The sequence below is a fragment of the Panthera onca genome, chromosome A2 (assembly GCF_046562875.1).
Source record: "Panthera onca isolate mPanOnc1 chromosome A2, mPanOnc1 haplotype 2, whole genome shotgun sequence".
NCBI classification, from domain to species: domain Eukaryota; kingdom Metazoa; phylum Chordata; class Mammalia; order Carnivora; family Felidae; genus Panthera; species Panthera onca.
In genome coordinates this window covers 4,759,709-4,772,449 of record NC_138340.1, presented here as the reverse complement: position 1 = coordinate 4,772,449, position 12,741 = coordinate 4,759,709, and the positions used below count along the sequence as shown (strand labels likewise).

General features: G+C 57.8%; 1 protein-coding gene across 2 annotated transcripts; it reads left to right on the top strand.

Moving 5' to 3' along the window:
- Positions 1-3,581: 3,581 nt before the first annotated feature.
- Positions 3,582-12,708, top strand: DENND1C (DENN domain containing 1C). Of its 2 annotated transcripts, XM_060629989.3 has the most exons (24): positions 3,635-3,676; positions 3,915-4,023; positions 5,127-5,191; positions 5,273-5,316; positions 5,441-5,490; positions 5,722-5,841; positions 5,932-6,001; positions 6,185-6,259; positions 6,354-6,419; positions 6,517-6,570; positions 6,682-6,792; positions 7,538-7,638; positions 7,733-7,778; positions 7,906-8,007; positions 8,109-8,234; positions 9,085-9,189; positions 9,989-10,079; positions 10,171-10,211; positions 10,428-10,499; positions 11,106-11,150; positions 11,223-11,330; positions 11,520-11,587; positions 11,712-11,919; positions 12,030-12,708. In XM_060629989.3, the coding sequence occupies exons 2-24, from the start codon at positions 4,007-4,009 to the stop codon at positions 12,651-12,653; spliced, it is 2,409 nt and encodes an 802-aa protein (XP_060485972.3). In that variant the 5' UTR covers positions 3,635-3,676; positions 3,915-4,006; the 3' UTR covers positions 12,654-12,708. The 2 variants fall into 2 exon arrangements, with proteins under 2 accessions (XP_078299641.2, XP_060485972.3); XM_078443515.2 differs by lacking the exon at positions 3,915-4,023 and having other exon boundaries at positions 3,582-3,676.
- Positions 12,709-12,741: the final 33 nt, after the last annotated feature.

Genomic DNA, 12,741 nt, shown 5'->3' with positions numbered 1-12,741 from the left:
AAAGAAAAAGAAAGAAAGAGAAAGAAAGAAAGAATCAATGAATCACCAGGAAAACTTGGCCAGAGCACAGCTTCCTGGGTCCCACCCTAGACTTCCTGGTTTAATAGGTTTTGGAGAGTAGGGCCCAAGACTTTACATTTTTTAAGATTTTATTTTTAAATAACCTCTACACCCAACATGGGGCTCAAACCCACAACCAAGAGTTGCACGCTCCACCAACTAAGCCAGCCAGGTGCCTCAGCCCTTGCATTTTTAAAAAATATTTTTAAAGTTTAGTTTACTTATTTCAAGGAGAGAGAGAGAGAGATCATGGGAGGGGCAGAGAGAGTGGGAGAGAGAGAGAGAGAGAGAGAGAGAGAGAGAGAATCCCAAGCAGGCTCCGCACTGTCAGCTCAGAGCCCGCGGTGGGGTTTGAACTCATGAACCACGAGATCATGACCAGAACTGAAATCGAGAGTGTCTAACCGACTGAGCCACTCAGGCGCCCCCAGACCCTGCATTTCTAACAAGCTCCCAGGTGATGCTGGGTGAGGCTACTGCCTCTGAGGCCACGTTCTGAGTAGCCCTGGAACAGGTCAGAACACCACAGAGCTGAGCCACCAGGGAACTGCTTCCTCTGCTCGGTGGGAAAGGCACCGCCACCAGAATTAGAGAATCCAAGCACACCTCCCAACGCCGCACAACGCTGGAAATAGGTACAAACGCACAGAGTTCTGCTTTCACTTCTGCCTTGCAAATCTCTCGTGAGCATTTCTGGTTAGCAGAACCTCATGTGCTTCCAGAACCAGAGCGGCAAAGAAGTCTAGGAAATGCTTTGGTTTGTTGTGGGGTTTTGTGTTTTTGTGTCTTTTTGTTTGTTAATTTTCTGGCTTCTGCAATACCGAGGGAGGCAAACCAGGAGGAAGAGAAAGAAGGAGGAGAGTTGCTGAGAGCCAATCAGCTACGCCCACCCCACTCTGTGCTAGGCCACCTGGCCCGGACTGGGGTTCCAGACCCCTCCCTAACCAGGTCCCACTGCAGCCTCGAGGAAGAAGTGTAGGGAACACAGCCTGGATGCCAGTCCCCAGCAACCCGCATTTCAGCAAGCAGAGCCCAGAGCTGGGTGGTAGAGCAGAAAGAAAATGGACGGACCAGGCAGTGAACGTGGCTCTCTTTACCCTCTCAAACCTAATGTGGCCACAAAAGAACTCCCTGTTCTACTCCCAAAGCATCCCCTTCTCTGACAAATGGCACCGTGCAGTTGCTCAGACCCCAAATCTGAATCAGCCTTGATTCCCCGTTTCCTGCGCCCAACAGGCTCTTCCTATCTCTTGCTGAGTCTGGTTGTCTCCGTCTCCAAAAGACACCCCAGATTTGACCCCTTCTCTCCACTTAGCTGGACCCTAGTCTCAGCCTCCATTATTGTGCATCCAGACAACCCCCCTCCCAATCGCTTCCCTGGACCCCCTGCTGCCACCCCTGTCCCCTTAAAGTGTGTTCTTCATCCACAGCAGCCAGAGAGGAGCCTTTATATGCAAATAGCATGTGCGAAGCCTGTCCCTCCCTTGTTGAAAACCTTGCCACGACTCTCCTCACACTCAGACTGAAACTCAAACTCTCACGTTGCTCTCCACCGCCCCCCTGCTGACTACCTCTCCATCATCCTCCCCCTCACTCAACTAAGTTGAAACTGCAGTGACCTTCTTTTTGTGGTCAATCAAATCAAGCTCGATTCAACCTCAGGGCCTTTGCACATGCTATTCTGCTACTTTGGTCTGCAGGCTTCAGTTCAAATGTCACTTCTCAGAGCGGCCTTCCCTGGCGAATCTAAAATTAACACCCAGTCACTCTCCATCAACTATCTTGTTTCATTTACTCCTCATGCCTATTGCTAACTCCAATGATCTCATCTATTTATACACTTGTTTCTTTTGTCTGTCCTCTTCCTTGCCTACTGGAATGTGAACTTCATGAAGACAGGAATCTTGTCTACCCTGGTCACCACATGCCCAGAAGAGCCTGATACAACACAGACCCTCAGTAATTCTTTGTTGAATGAATGAGCAACTCCACTGTACATGTCCTGATTTCTCCATTTTAATAAATCTTTTTAACGTTTATTTATTTTTGAGAGAGACAGAGCATGAGCAGGGGAGGGGCAGAGAGAGAGGGAGACACAGAATTCAAAGCCGGCTGCAGGCTCTGAGCTGTCAGCACAGATCCAGACACAGGGCTCAAACCCACAAACCGTGAGATCATGACCTGAGCCGAAGTTGGACACTTGACTGACTGAGTCACCCAGGCATCCCGTGATTTCCTCATTTTAGAGTGGGAAAATGAAGGCCCAAAGAATAGAGAAGGTGCCTTCTCAGACTGTCCCCAGTGAGGCCCCTCTCGCCTATTCATGCCCCCGTGTGATCCCCTCCACTGAGGGTGGGCTGGACCTGGTGATGGCTTCTTGACCTATCGTCTTTAATATGTCAAAGATGATGGGATGTCACTTCTAAGACGAAGTTACAGAAGACTGACTTCTGCCTTGATACGTTCTGTGGTCTTCTCAGCCTGCTTGCTGTGGTGAAGGAAGCAGCATGTTGGGAAGGTCCGTGTGGCAAAGAACTGAGGGCAGCCTCCAGCCAGCAGCCAGCGAGGACCTGAGACCCTCAGTCCCACAATCCACAGTGAACTGAATCCTGCCAACAGCCACCAAGTGAGCTTCCACGCAGACCATTTGCCGCCTGGTCCTTCGGATGAGACCACAGCCCAGGGGGCACGTTGCTACAGCTGAGAGATCCTGCAGTAGAGGACCCAGCTGAGCTGTGCCCAGAGTCTGGGCCCCCACAGAAACTGCCAGATGACAAACGTGTTCTTTTATGCCGTTCGCTTTAGGGTGACTTGTTGCACGGCAATAGATAATTAATACAGAGAGGTCAACACTCAGCTGAACTTCCTCCCAGACTCCAGGCCAGATCATTAGGGCTTCTATAACAGAATGCCATAAACTGGGTGGCTTATAAACAATACACATTTGCTTCTTGCAATTTTCAGGACTGGAAGTCCAACATCAAGGCACCGGCAGACTTCGTGTCCAGTTGAGGACCCACTCCCTGGCTCACAGAGACCGCGGTCTCTTCACCGTGTCCTCCCGTGGCAGAAGGGGGGAGGGGGCTTTCTGGGGTCTCATAAGGTCGTCGATCCCACTCATGAGGGCTCTGGCCCCATGGCTCAATCGTCTCCCATTGGTCCCACCTCCTAATACCATCACCCTGGTGGCGGGGGTAGGATTTAATATGTAAATTTTGGGTGGACACAAACATTCAGTCTCTAGCAGTGTCTAAGACTGTGCAAGAGAGAGACGGATGCCAAGTAATCTGCACCATCCATCTGCAGTCCTGGTTGTGGTCCAGCCTCCCTGGAGAGAAAGGGGGCATGAAGCTCTCTGTTCAGTCTCATCTCCACTTGTGTCTTGGATGGAGACCTTAGAGGTGTGTGTGTGTGTGTGTGTGTGTGTGTGTGTGTGTGTGTGTGGCCTGCCTCTACCTGTGTTCTGAGTGCTGTCTCTCCACCTCCCTGGCTCCCCTACGTTCACTCTCCAGCCTGGCTCCCTCTGGTGGTCCTAAAGGGAATGGCTGATGCAGAAAGACCAAAGGAAAGTTGAGCAAAGTTGAGTTGAGCGAAGAGGAAGCATTTCAGGCAAATTGTGAGTCTTTGGCTGCCACAGACAGAGGGAGGCCTGGGTATGATGTCAGGGGTCAGAGGTGCCCTGGCCTGGCAGGACAGTGCTGGGGGTCCGGCCTCCGAGTCCACCACCCATGCCCACCCATCCCTGGGAGGGCTAGGAGACAGGATGCCTGGGTCTCTCACAGTGGGTGGGGGCGGGAGCCTCCCTCCTGGGACGTCACCCGTCACCCGTTAAACTTCCTCTCCCGGCCACACAGGAAGCTGAGCCGGCTCAGGGCCCAGCCCTACGCAAGCACAGGCCCCCCAGGACCCCTAGGGCAAGGGCCCCACCGGCGGCCCCGCAGGGACCATGGGATCCAGAGCTGAGTAAGAGCTACACCCTCCCCCACTCTCTGGACCAAGATTCCCAGAGCAGGCCCCGGCTGGGGCCAAGGGGAGCCGGGCTGGGGCAGGCCCGGGAGGGGTTGTGAGCCACAGGGGCAGGTGGCTGGGACTGGGGCTTGTCTCTCAGACCCTCTTCCCTCTCTTTCTTTCTCCTTCCGGCTCCGGGTGACTAAGTTTGCAACTCTGAGCAGGCACCTCTTGGTGTATCAGAGTGAAGAGGAACATGGCTTCCGGGGGTCAGCAGGGAGCGGGGGTTGGGGGTGGGGGAAGACTGTGTGGGGTCCATGTGCCTGGGTGCTCGTGTGGGACCATGCCAGCATGAGAGTGAAGTGCTGGGGGGTTCCCGTGTCGGGGGCTCTGTGTGCCTATAGTCAGTCCCCATCCCTGTGCTGTCTCCCTTCTTGTCTCCCTGTCCCTGTCCCTGAGCCCAGGACCCAGCATCCTCTGTGAGGTGGGGGGTGGGGGGGCAAGCGAAGGCAGTAAAGAGTGCGGGGCCCCCAGGGGCACAAGGGCATGCTGCCCTCCTTCCTCGGATGACAAATTTGGGGTCAGCCCTCGGGCCACCATGAAGTCTCCCAGCCAGAGACGCATGGGCAGGGTCTCTTGGTCTCCAGACCACAGAGATGCTCACGCATTTACCCAGCCACACGCACAGCCACGCAAGAAGTTGTGGATGCTATTTGTCCCCACGCTGGCTTGGTCACACACACTCATCGACTGGACACCGACACTGGTCAGTCTCATCCTTCCAGGAAAACACAGGAGAGAATCACAAACACACACACCCCTGCATGTTCACCCAAGTCATGGGCACACACACCTGTGTGCTCACCCAAGTCACACAGCACATAAACACAAGTCACAGGCTCACACACATCATGTCCACACATGCACACAAGTCACACTCGGTGCTTCACACTTCTCAGTCACGCACACACAATCAATACTATTGTTCGCACAGCATCACACCACCTACTCGCTGTCACAAACCATTGAGGTCACACACACAGGTACAGAGTTGCAGACACAACCACAGACACAGAAGGAAGCCCCTGGACCCACTAAAGCCCATTCCTGCCCCACAGGGGGGGTCCACCTGCCGTGTTTGATTGGTTCTTCGAAGCAGCCCGCCCTGCCTCCCTGCAAGAAGGTGAGTTGGGGGCATCGGGTGGGGGTGGGGACATGGAGGGCCGGTCTGGAGGCCTGAACTTAGAAGCCCGCTCTCCCACAGATCCCCCCATCCTGTGGCAGTTTCCCCCAGACTTCAGGGACCAGGTACGCTGGCTGGTTCTCGGCTCCCCTGGGCCCAGGGCCAGTCCCCCCAGCGGAAGAGATTGTCTTGGCCAGGGGTGGGGCCTAACCCGAATGGCCAAGCAGTGTGCCCTCTCTCCATCCCCAGGAAGCTATGCAGATGGTGCCTAAATTCTGCTTCCCTTTTGATGTGGAAAGGTATGGAAGGAAGCTTACTTGCAGGAACCCAAGGACTCAGACTTCTCAGGGACCCCCAGGATTCAAACACCCAGGGACCCAGGGACTCAGGGACCCTGACAACTAAGGATCTATACACCCAGAGCCCCAGACTGGTGGACACAGCAGTAGGAGTGTTGTTGGTGCTGGGGTGGGGGGCGTGGTTCAGGGACCTGGGACCCTTGGGTCTCTGAGAGCCCTTCCCACCTCCAGGGAGCCCCCCAGCCCAGCTGTACAACATTTCACCTTTGCCCTCACCGACCTGAGCGGAACCCGCAGATTTGGTTTCTGCCACTTACGGGCTGGTGCCCACAGTTGCCTGTGCATCCTCAGGTGTGAGATTTGGGGCTCTGGGGGGGGGGGGCGGGTGGGAAGGGCCTTGGCCTGAGGGCACTTCGTGGAACGTACGCGCCCTCTCCACAGCCATCTGCCTTGGTTTGAGGTGTTTTACAAGCTACTGAACACAGTGGGTGACCTCCTGGCCCAGGACCAAGTGAGACCAGCCTCCCTCTTCTTCCCGTGGGAGTCCCAGCCTCTACCCTCCCAAGCCCTCCACCAGGCTCAGAATTCCCAGGCCTGACCTGAGCCCCTCAGCTCCTCCCAGACCACCTAGCCCCAGTCAATCCTCAACCCACCCACCCCCCCCCCCCAGCTCAGACACTCCACCCCCACCCAGGTCTCTGAGGTCGAGGAACTTCTTCTAAATCTGCTGCAGCAGCCCCTGCCTGGGACCCAGGCCTCCGTGGAGCTGGTGAGTAGCCCCCAATCCCTGGGCGTCCGAGCTTAGGTGGGTGGGGAGGCTGTACCCCAGCCCCAAGAACCACACAGCTACACCTCTCTCCTAGGGCAGCGGAGTGACAATCTCCAGTGCACAAAGCATCCTGCCCCCTGCCCCTGGGAACAGCAGGCCGGTGAGCAGAACTGGGGACCCCGTTGGGTTGGGCCCCCAGGCAAGGCCAACCCCTGACTGATGGGTGTCCCCGCTCATCCCCCCTCCCCCCCCACCAGCTCTCCTGCTTCGTAGCCCCCGACTCTGGCCGCCTGCCATCCATTCCTGAGAACGTGAGTGGACACCTGGGAGGGAGTTCTGGGGGCGGGGAGAGGTCCCGAAACCCGGAGGGGGCTGTCACATCTTGTGGTCCCTCGCGACCAGCGCTTCTCTCTGATCCTCAGAGGAACCTAACGGAGCTGGTGGTGGCGGTGACAGACGAGAACATCGTGGGGCTGTTCGCCGCGCTCCTGGCGGAGAGAAGGGTCCTTCTCACCGCCAGCAAGCTGAGCACTGTGAGGCGGGGCCAGCCGGGCCGGGGGTGGGGCTTCACCCCTGGGGCCGTGACCACGGGACGGATTCCCAGTCTAATTCCTCTGGGCGAGACCTGAGGCGAAGGCCTGGCTCTGCCCCTCTGAGCCTCAGGATGGAGTGGAATCCTGGCTCCTCCCTTAGCGGGGGGAATAGGCGTGGGCTGAGCTGTAGCGCCCCCTCTTTGGTCCAGACCCCACCCACTATGGGCCAGAACAAGGCTGGCTCCGCCCCTCTGGAGGGTGCCGTCGGGGAGGTGGGGGGGGGGCTCTAAATTGTAGTTGGGTCTCTAGGAGGAGGACCCGGGTGGGGGAAGGGGGGCGGTGAGGAACGCCGGCTCCTCCCCTAGGGGCGGAACTAAGGAAGCTGAATTCTAGCCCCGCCTCTTTGTGGGTGGAGTTAGTGGGCTGTTCTACCACTGCGGAGAGAGCTCCCCGAGGGTTGTATATTAGCCCCGCCCCCTAGAGGGAGCGCCTGAGACCCGCTGAGTCCTGGCTCCACCGGCTCCAAGCCCTGTAATTTGCCGAATTCTTGGCCGTCACAGGATTCCTAAAGGGATTTGAGTTTTCACCTCTCACGCAGTAGGGGGTGGGCAAGGGGCGAGGAGGGGGAGAGAGGGACAGGAGACTGGGGACGTGGGGCATGGAGCCGGGAGAGCCACCGTCCCGAAGAGGTTCCTTGAAGCTGGGGGTCCAGGCCCTGACTCCACGGCCCCCCACCCGTCCCCAGCTGACTTCGTGCGTCCACGCGTCCTGCGCCCTCCTGTACCCCATGCACTGGGAGCACGTGCTGATCCCCACGCTGCCGCCGCATCTGCTGGACTACTGCTGGTGAGGGGCGGGGGCCGGGCTTGGGGAAGAGGCCTGGGGTCCTGGGGACCCCTGGGCGGCGCCTGCATGACCCTGTCCCCTCGGTCGTCTGCAGTGCGCCCATGCCCTACCTCATCGGAGTGCACTCCAGTCTCGCCGAGGTGAGTGAGAGGGGACCTGGACCGCAGCGGCCTGCGGGATTCCCCTCTTTTGGACCCCCAAATAACTGCCCCCGCCAGAGATCCTCAGGCCCTGAGCGGCCGTCCCCACCCTCACTCCCCAATGCAGAGAGTGCGAGAGAAAGCCCTGGAGGAAGTCGTGATGATGAACGTGGACTCCAATACCTTAGAGACGCCCTTCGACGACGTGCAAGCGTTGCCCCCAGACGTGGTCAGTGTTACCCCCTTCTCTGCTCCGCCCCCCCCCCCCCCCCGCGTGGTGGAGGGGAGGCCCCACACCCGCCGGCTCACAGCTGCCCCCTTGTCCTCCAGGTGTCCCTGCTGAGGCTGCGGCTAAGGAAGGTTGCCCTGGCGCCCGGGGAAGGGGTGTCCCGTCTCTTTCTCAAAGCCCAGGCCCTGCTCTTTGGGGGATACCGCGATGCGCTCGTCTGCAGCCCGGTGAGCAGCGGGTAGGCCGAGGGAGAGGCCTCGTGGGTCCTGAAGGATTAATAATAATAATAATAATAATAATAATAAATGCCTAGCCTTTATGGAGCACTTACTCTGTGCCTCTGTTTGCCCATCTGTAAAATGGGATCCCACTAGCACCCACACAAAAGGGTCAGGTGAGTCAGTGAATGGGCATATGCAAAATGTTTGGGTAGTGCCTAGCACATCGTGAGCACTCAATAAATGCTAGGTTTTTCTGTTACTATGATCTCACTTAATGCTCACAACAGTGTGATAAGCTAGATACCATTATGGTCCCATTTTACTTATGAGGAAACCAAGGCTTGGAGAAGTCCCACAGCAGGTGAGTGTTGAAGCCAGGACTTCAGGATCTGCTGACTCTCAAACTTCCCCACCCCCGTTTTCACAACTATTCTAAAAACTGGGGGGGGGGGGGGGGGTGTGTGCCTATCGTGTGAGCATCTGACATTCCTGTTGGCTCTGCCTTTACAACACATCTCAAATCTGCCCATTTCTCCCCTCCTCTGTCTCCACCCTGCTCTGGCCCCCATGATTGCTCGCCTGGATTAGGACTTTCATCTCCCTCGAGTTCTCTCTCAAGGGGCTCCCACCCTCGCCCCCTACTGTCTGTCCTCCCCCATGGTGAGCACCTGAGTCAGGTCCCGCCCTCCTCCTCCTCAAAGGCTCCCACCTCCCTGCGGCCCACGAGACCCTGCACAAGATCAGGCACACAGTAGGCGCTCAACCTTGCTACATAGATATGTGAGCCAATAAGGGAGACAGTTGGGGTCCAGGAGAGCCACGGGAAGATCAGGTCACGGGTCTTTTTTTTTTCTAGGGTCAGCCTGTGACCTTCAGTGAGGAGGCCTTCTTGGCCCAGAAGCCGGGGGCGCCCCTGCAGGCCTTCCATCGGAGGGCTGTGCACCTGCAGCTGTTCAAACAGGTGCGCCAGAACCCTGAGGGCGGGGCTGGGGCCGGGGGCGCGGCTAAGTAGGGGCTGGGGAGGACAACCCTGGGTCCCTGGGAGCGAGCCGGACCCCGAGGGGCGGATGCCCGGGTTCCATGGGCGAGACCAGAATCGGTCCAGCGGGGGGTCCCGCCCTCAGGGTCCCCGGGTGGGGGAGGCATGACTGAACTGTGTCGCTAAAGATGGGAGCCCCTGACTCCTGGGCTCCCGAGGGATGAGATCTACTCCCAGGTTCCTAGGGAGATTGGGGTGGGACTAAATTCCTGGGTCCCTGAGGATGGAGCATCCAGGGTCAGGGGTGGGTGGGTGTACTTGCGGGACTCTGAAGGAGGCGTGTCCTGAGTGCGCCCTCCCCTTGCCGGAGAGGAGGTGGGCGGGGACTCCTGGGTTATCGGGACGTGGAGGAGAAGCGGAGCCGGATTTCTGGGGTTCTTGGGAGGCGGGCTGGAGTCCAGGGTCCATCAGTGTAGGGATGGGTTCTCGGGTCCCTGAAGGTGGGGTCAACTTGGAGGGAGGCCTGTCGGGAGTGTCAGAGTCCCCTGACTCTGGGATCCCTATGAGGGGCGGGGTCTGGTCCCTGACTGGTCCTGACTTGGTGCGGGGTGGGGGGAGGTTTCCTGGCTTCCTGAGGCGCCTCCAGACTCCTGGGTCCCGGAGGCGAGTCCCTTGGAGGGGCCAGGGATGGCTTCCACATATGCAGGGCCAGCAGAATCCTGGGTCCTCCAATTCAAAAGTGGCGGAGGCAGCCCTTTTCTGACCCTTCCCCCACCCCCAGTTCATCGAAGGCCGACTGGAGAAGCTGAACACAGGAGAGGGCTTCTCAGATCTCTTTGAGCAGGAGATCACCTGCAGTGGGGCCTCCTCAGGTGAGCCCTGTGTCTAGCCCGGAGCCCCGCCCCACCAGCACCCCCGCCTGAGCCCGCCAGCCAGCCGTGACCACCCCTCTCCTCACTGCAGGCGCTCTTTACTCCTACCAGCTCTGGGCAGACAACCTAAAGGTAGAACACCGCACTCTTAGTGTTTATTATGGGATTAACTTAGCCCTGTAACAGTCCCCAGGGAGGGTCACCGTTATGCTCATTTATAGACAGAAGAAATGGAGACTCAGCTAGAGAGAGGGGCTCGTCCAGCCTCACACAGCTGGGGTGATGAGGTGGAGTCTGGGGTAACCCCAGAGGCCCAAGTCTCTCTCCCTTGCCATTCTGTCTCCCCAGAAAGGTGGCGGTGCTCTCCTGCATTCGGTCAAGGCCAAGACTCAACCAGCTGTCAAAAACATGTACCGCTCGGTGAGGCTACACGACACAGGCCACCGCCCGGGGGTCACGAAGACCAGGGGACAAGGCACATGTCAACCCCTCGTGGGGACAGGACATTTTAACCTCACATGTAAAGTGCAAACATGTTTTTTTTTATCAGAAGCAAGCCGGCAGTTAAATAAGTCTTCGCGTTTTTATTTTCCAGTTACCTACTCATTTCTGCCAGGATCATTTCTTCCCCATTTAAAACTGACAACCAAGATTCATTGGCGAACATCTTTTGTCCTCAGACGCTACGGTCCCAGCCTCTGCCCTTGTGTTTCTTTTTCTCCCGAGCCCCGAAGTTCCCTGTGGCCAACCTCTGCCGCAGCAAATTGTCCCTTGGGTCTTATCTGTTGCTTGTCTTTTGAATGCTGTTCTGTGTTTGCCACTCTCCGTTTCATTCAGTGGTTATGTCCTCTGGGAATTCTTTTCTACTAGGCAAGGGGTGAGTCTGTGTTGACTTCTCAGGTGGTCCGTGTAGCACAAACGTGAACAGATGGCAGGACAGTGATCCTAGGGGACGGAGAGCCGAGCTCTTGACTGCCCAGGTTCAAAACACTGCGGAGTCTAATTCTCTTTGTGGCTCCTCCTTAGGCCAAGAGCGGCTTGAAGGGTGTGCAGAGCCTTCTGATGTACAAGGTAAGGCCGGTGGCCAACGGCCGGGGCAGTGGAGAAGGGCTCACCCACCCGGCTCACCCACCCTCTTCCTAGGATGGGGACTCTCGCCGGCAAAGGGGGGGCTCCCTGAGAGCCCCGTCCCTCACCAGCCGCTCAGATCGCCTGCAACAGCGCCTGCCTATCACCCAGCACTTTGGAAAGGTAAGTGCGTCTCCCCCAGCACCCTGCGACACCAACGCCACCTTGTCCTTCTCCCATTCTTCTCTGTCTACACCCAGACTTCTTGCTCGCATGCTCACCTACCCCAGTGTTCGGGGCCCACTTACCACACACCCTCCTCCAGAAACCTGTAGTTCCTGAGGCCCCACCCTCCAAATCTGTCCTTGGCAGAACCGGCCCCTTCGCCCCAGCAGGAGACGGCGACTAGAAGAGAGACCTTCTGAGTCCCTGGAGGAAGGGTGAGACTCAAAGGCAGGGGGAGGGGGCAGGGAGGCCAGGTCCCTAAACTCCAGAACCTCCAGAGCAGTCCCATTAGGACTAGGGGTCTTGGGCAGACATCTGGGGCTGCCCATCCTTACCCAGGACACCTGCTCTGAGCCCTGAGGAGGCCCAGGACCCACGGGCAGAGGAAGCTCTGGACAGCAGCTTCCTGGGGTCTGGAGAAGAACTAGATTTGCTGGCCGAGATTCTGGACAGTCTGAGCCTGGGAGCCAGCAGGACAGGTAGCCTGCGGCCCAGCCAGAGCTTGGACTGCTGTCACAGAGAGGACACAGACAGCTGCTTCAGCTTGGTGAGAGCCCCAGCCCCCGTCCAACCCCCCTGCCCAAAGTCCATCAGACTTGTCAGCCTTCTCCAGCATCTGAAGGCCAGCAACTTGCCCGTTTCCCTACCCCCACCCAGCCTGACATAGCAGAAAGACCAAGATGGCAACCAGAAGATGAGAAACTTCCAGAGCCCCAGCCCCTGTCCCTGCCTGCTGACGTGCCATCTCAGCAAACCCTCCAGTCTTCAGATGCCGCGACCTCCTCAAAGGACCCTATTTCCCAGCCAGCCTTGGAGGCCAGCCAAGAAACCATCCTCCCGTCGCTGTCTCCACCAGCTTCTGCAGACCCCAGCAGCCGAGGGGACCCCGAGTCCAGTCTTCTCATCCTACATCTCTCCCCTCCCTGCAAGGCAGCTGAAGACCCCAGAGCCCAGGAGAGCCCCTGCTCTCAGCTGTCCACAGCACCCACCCAGTCCAGCCCTCCAGAAAGCCCCCAACTTCTGGTCCCCACAAAGCCCAACTTGGATATTACCTGGACATCCCAACCCCTTGAGCCCCTTGATTCTTCCTCAGATCCTGGTTCCCCAGAGAACCCCAGGCCCCAGCCATCTGAAGTCATGCTGGCAGAACATGCTCATTTCCAGTGCCCCAAGGGGCCAGGAGCCCCCAGACCCCCTGCTGCACCTGACAGTGACTGGCAGGAGTCCCAGGGTAGGAGCCGGCCCAGAGTCGCTGAGCTTAAAAAGTGTTTTGAAGGTTAAGAATCAGGGTCCCAGAGGAGACCCTGGTCCTTCAATAAAGCCACATGAGCCCAAAGCTGGTTTTCCTGGTGAGTTTATCTGGGGGCCC

Coding starts and splice junctions, on each gene's coding strand:
- DENND1C (XM_060629989.3), top strand. Junction 8,235..9,084: donor ATGCGCTCGTCTGCAGCCCG/GTGAGCAGCGGG, acceptor TTTTTTTTCTAG/GGTCAGCCTGTGACCTTCAG. Junction 9,190..9,988: donor ACCTGCAGCTGTTCAAACAG/GTGCGCCAGAAC, acceptor CCCCACCCCCAG/TTCATCGAAGGCCGACTGGA.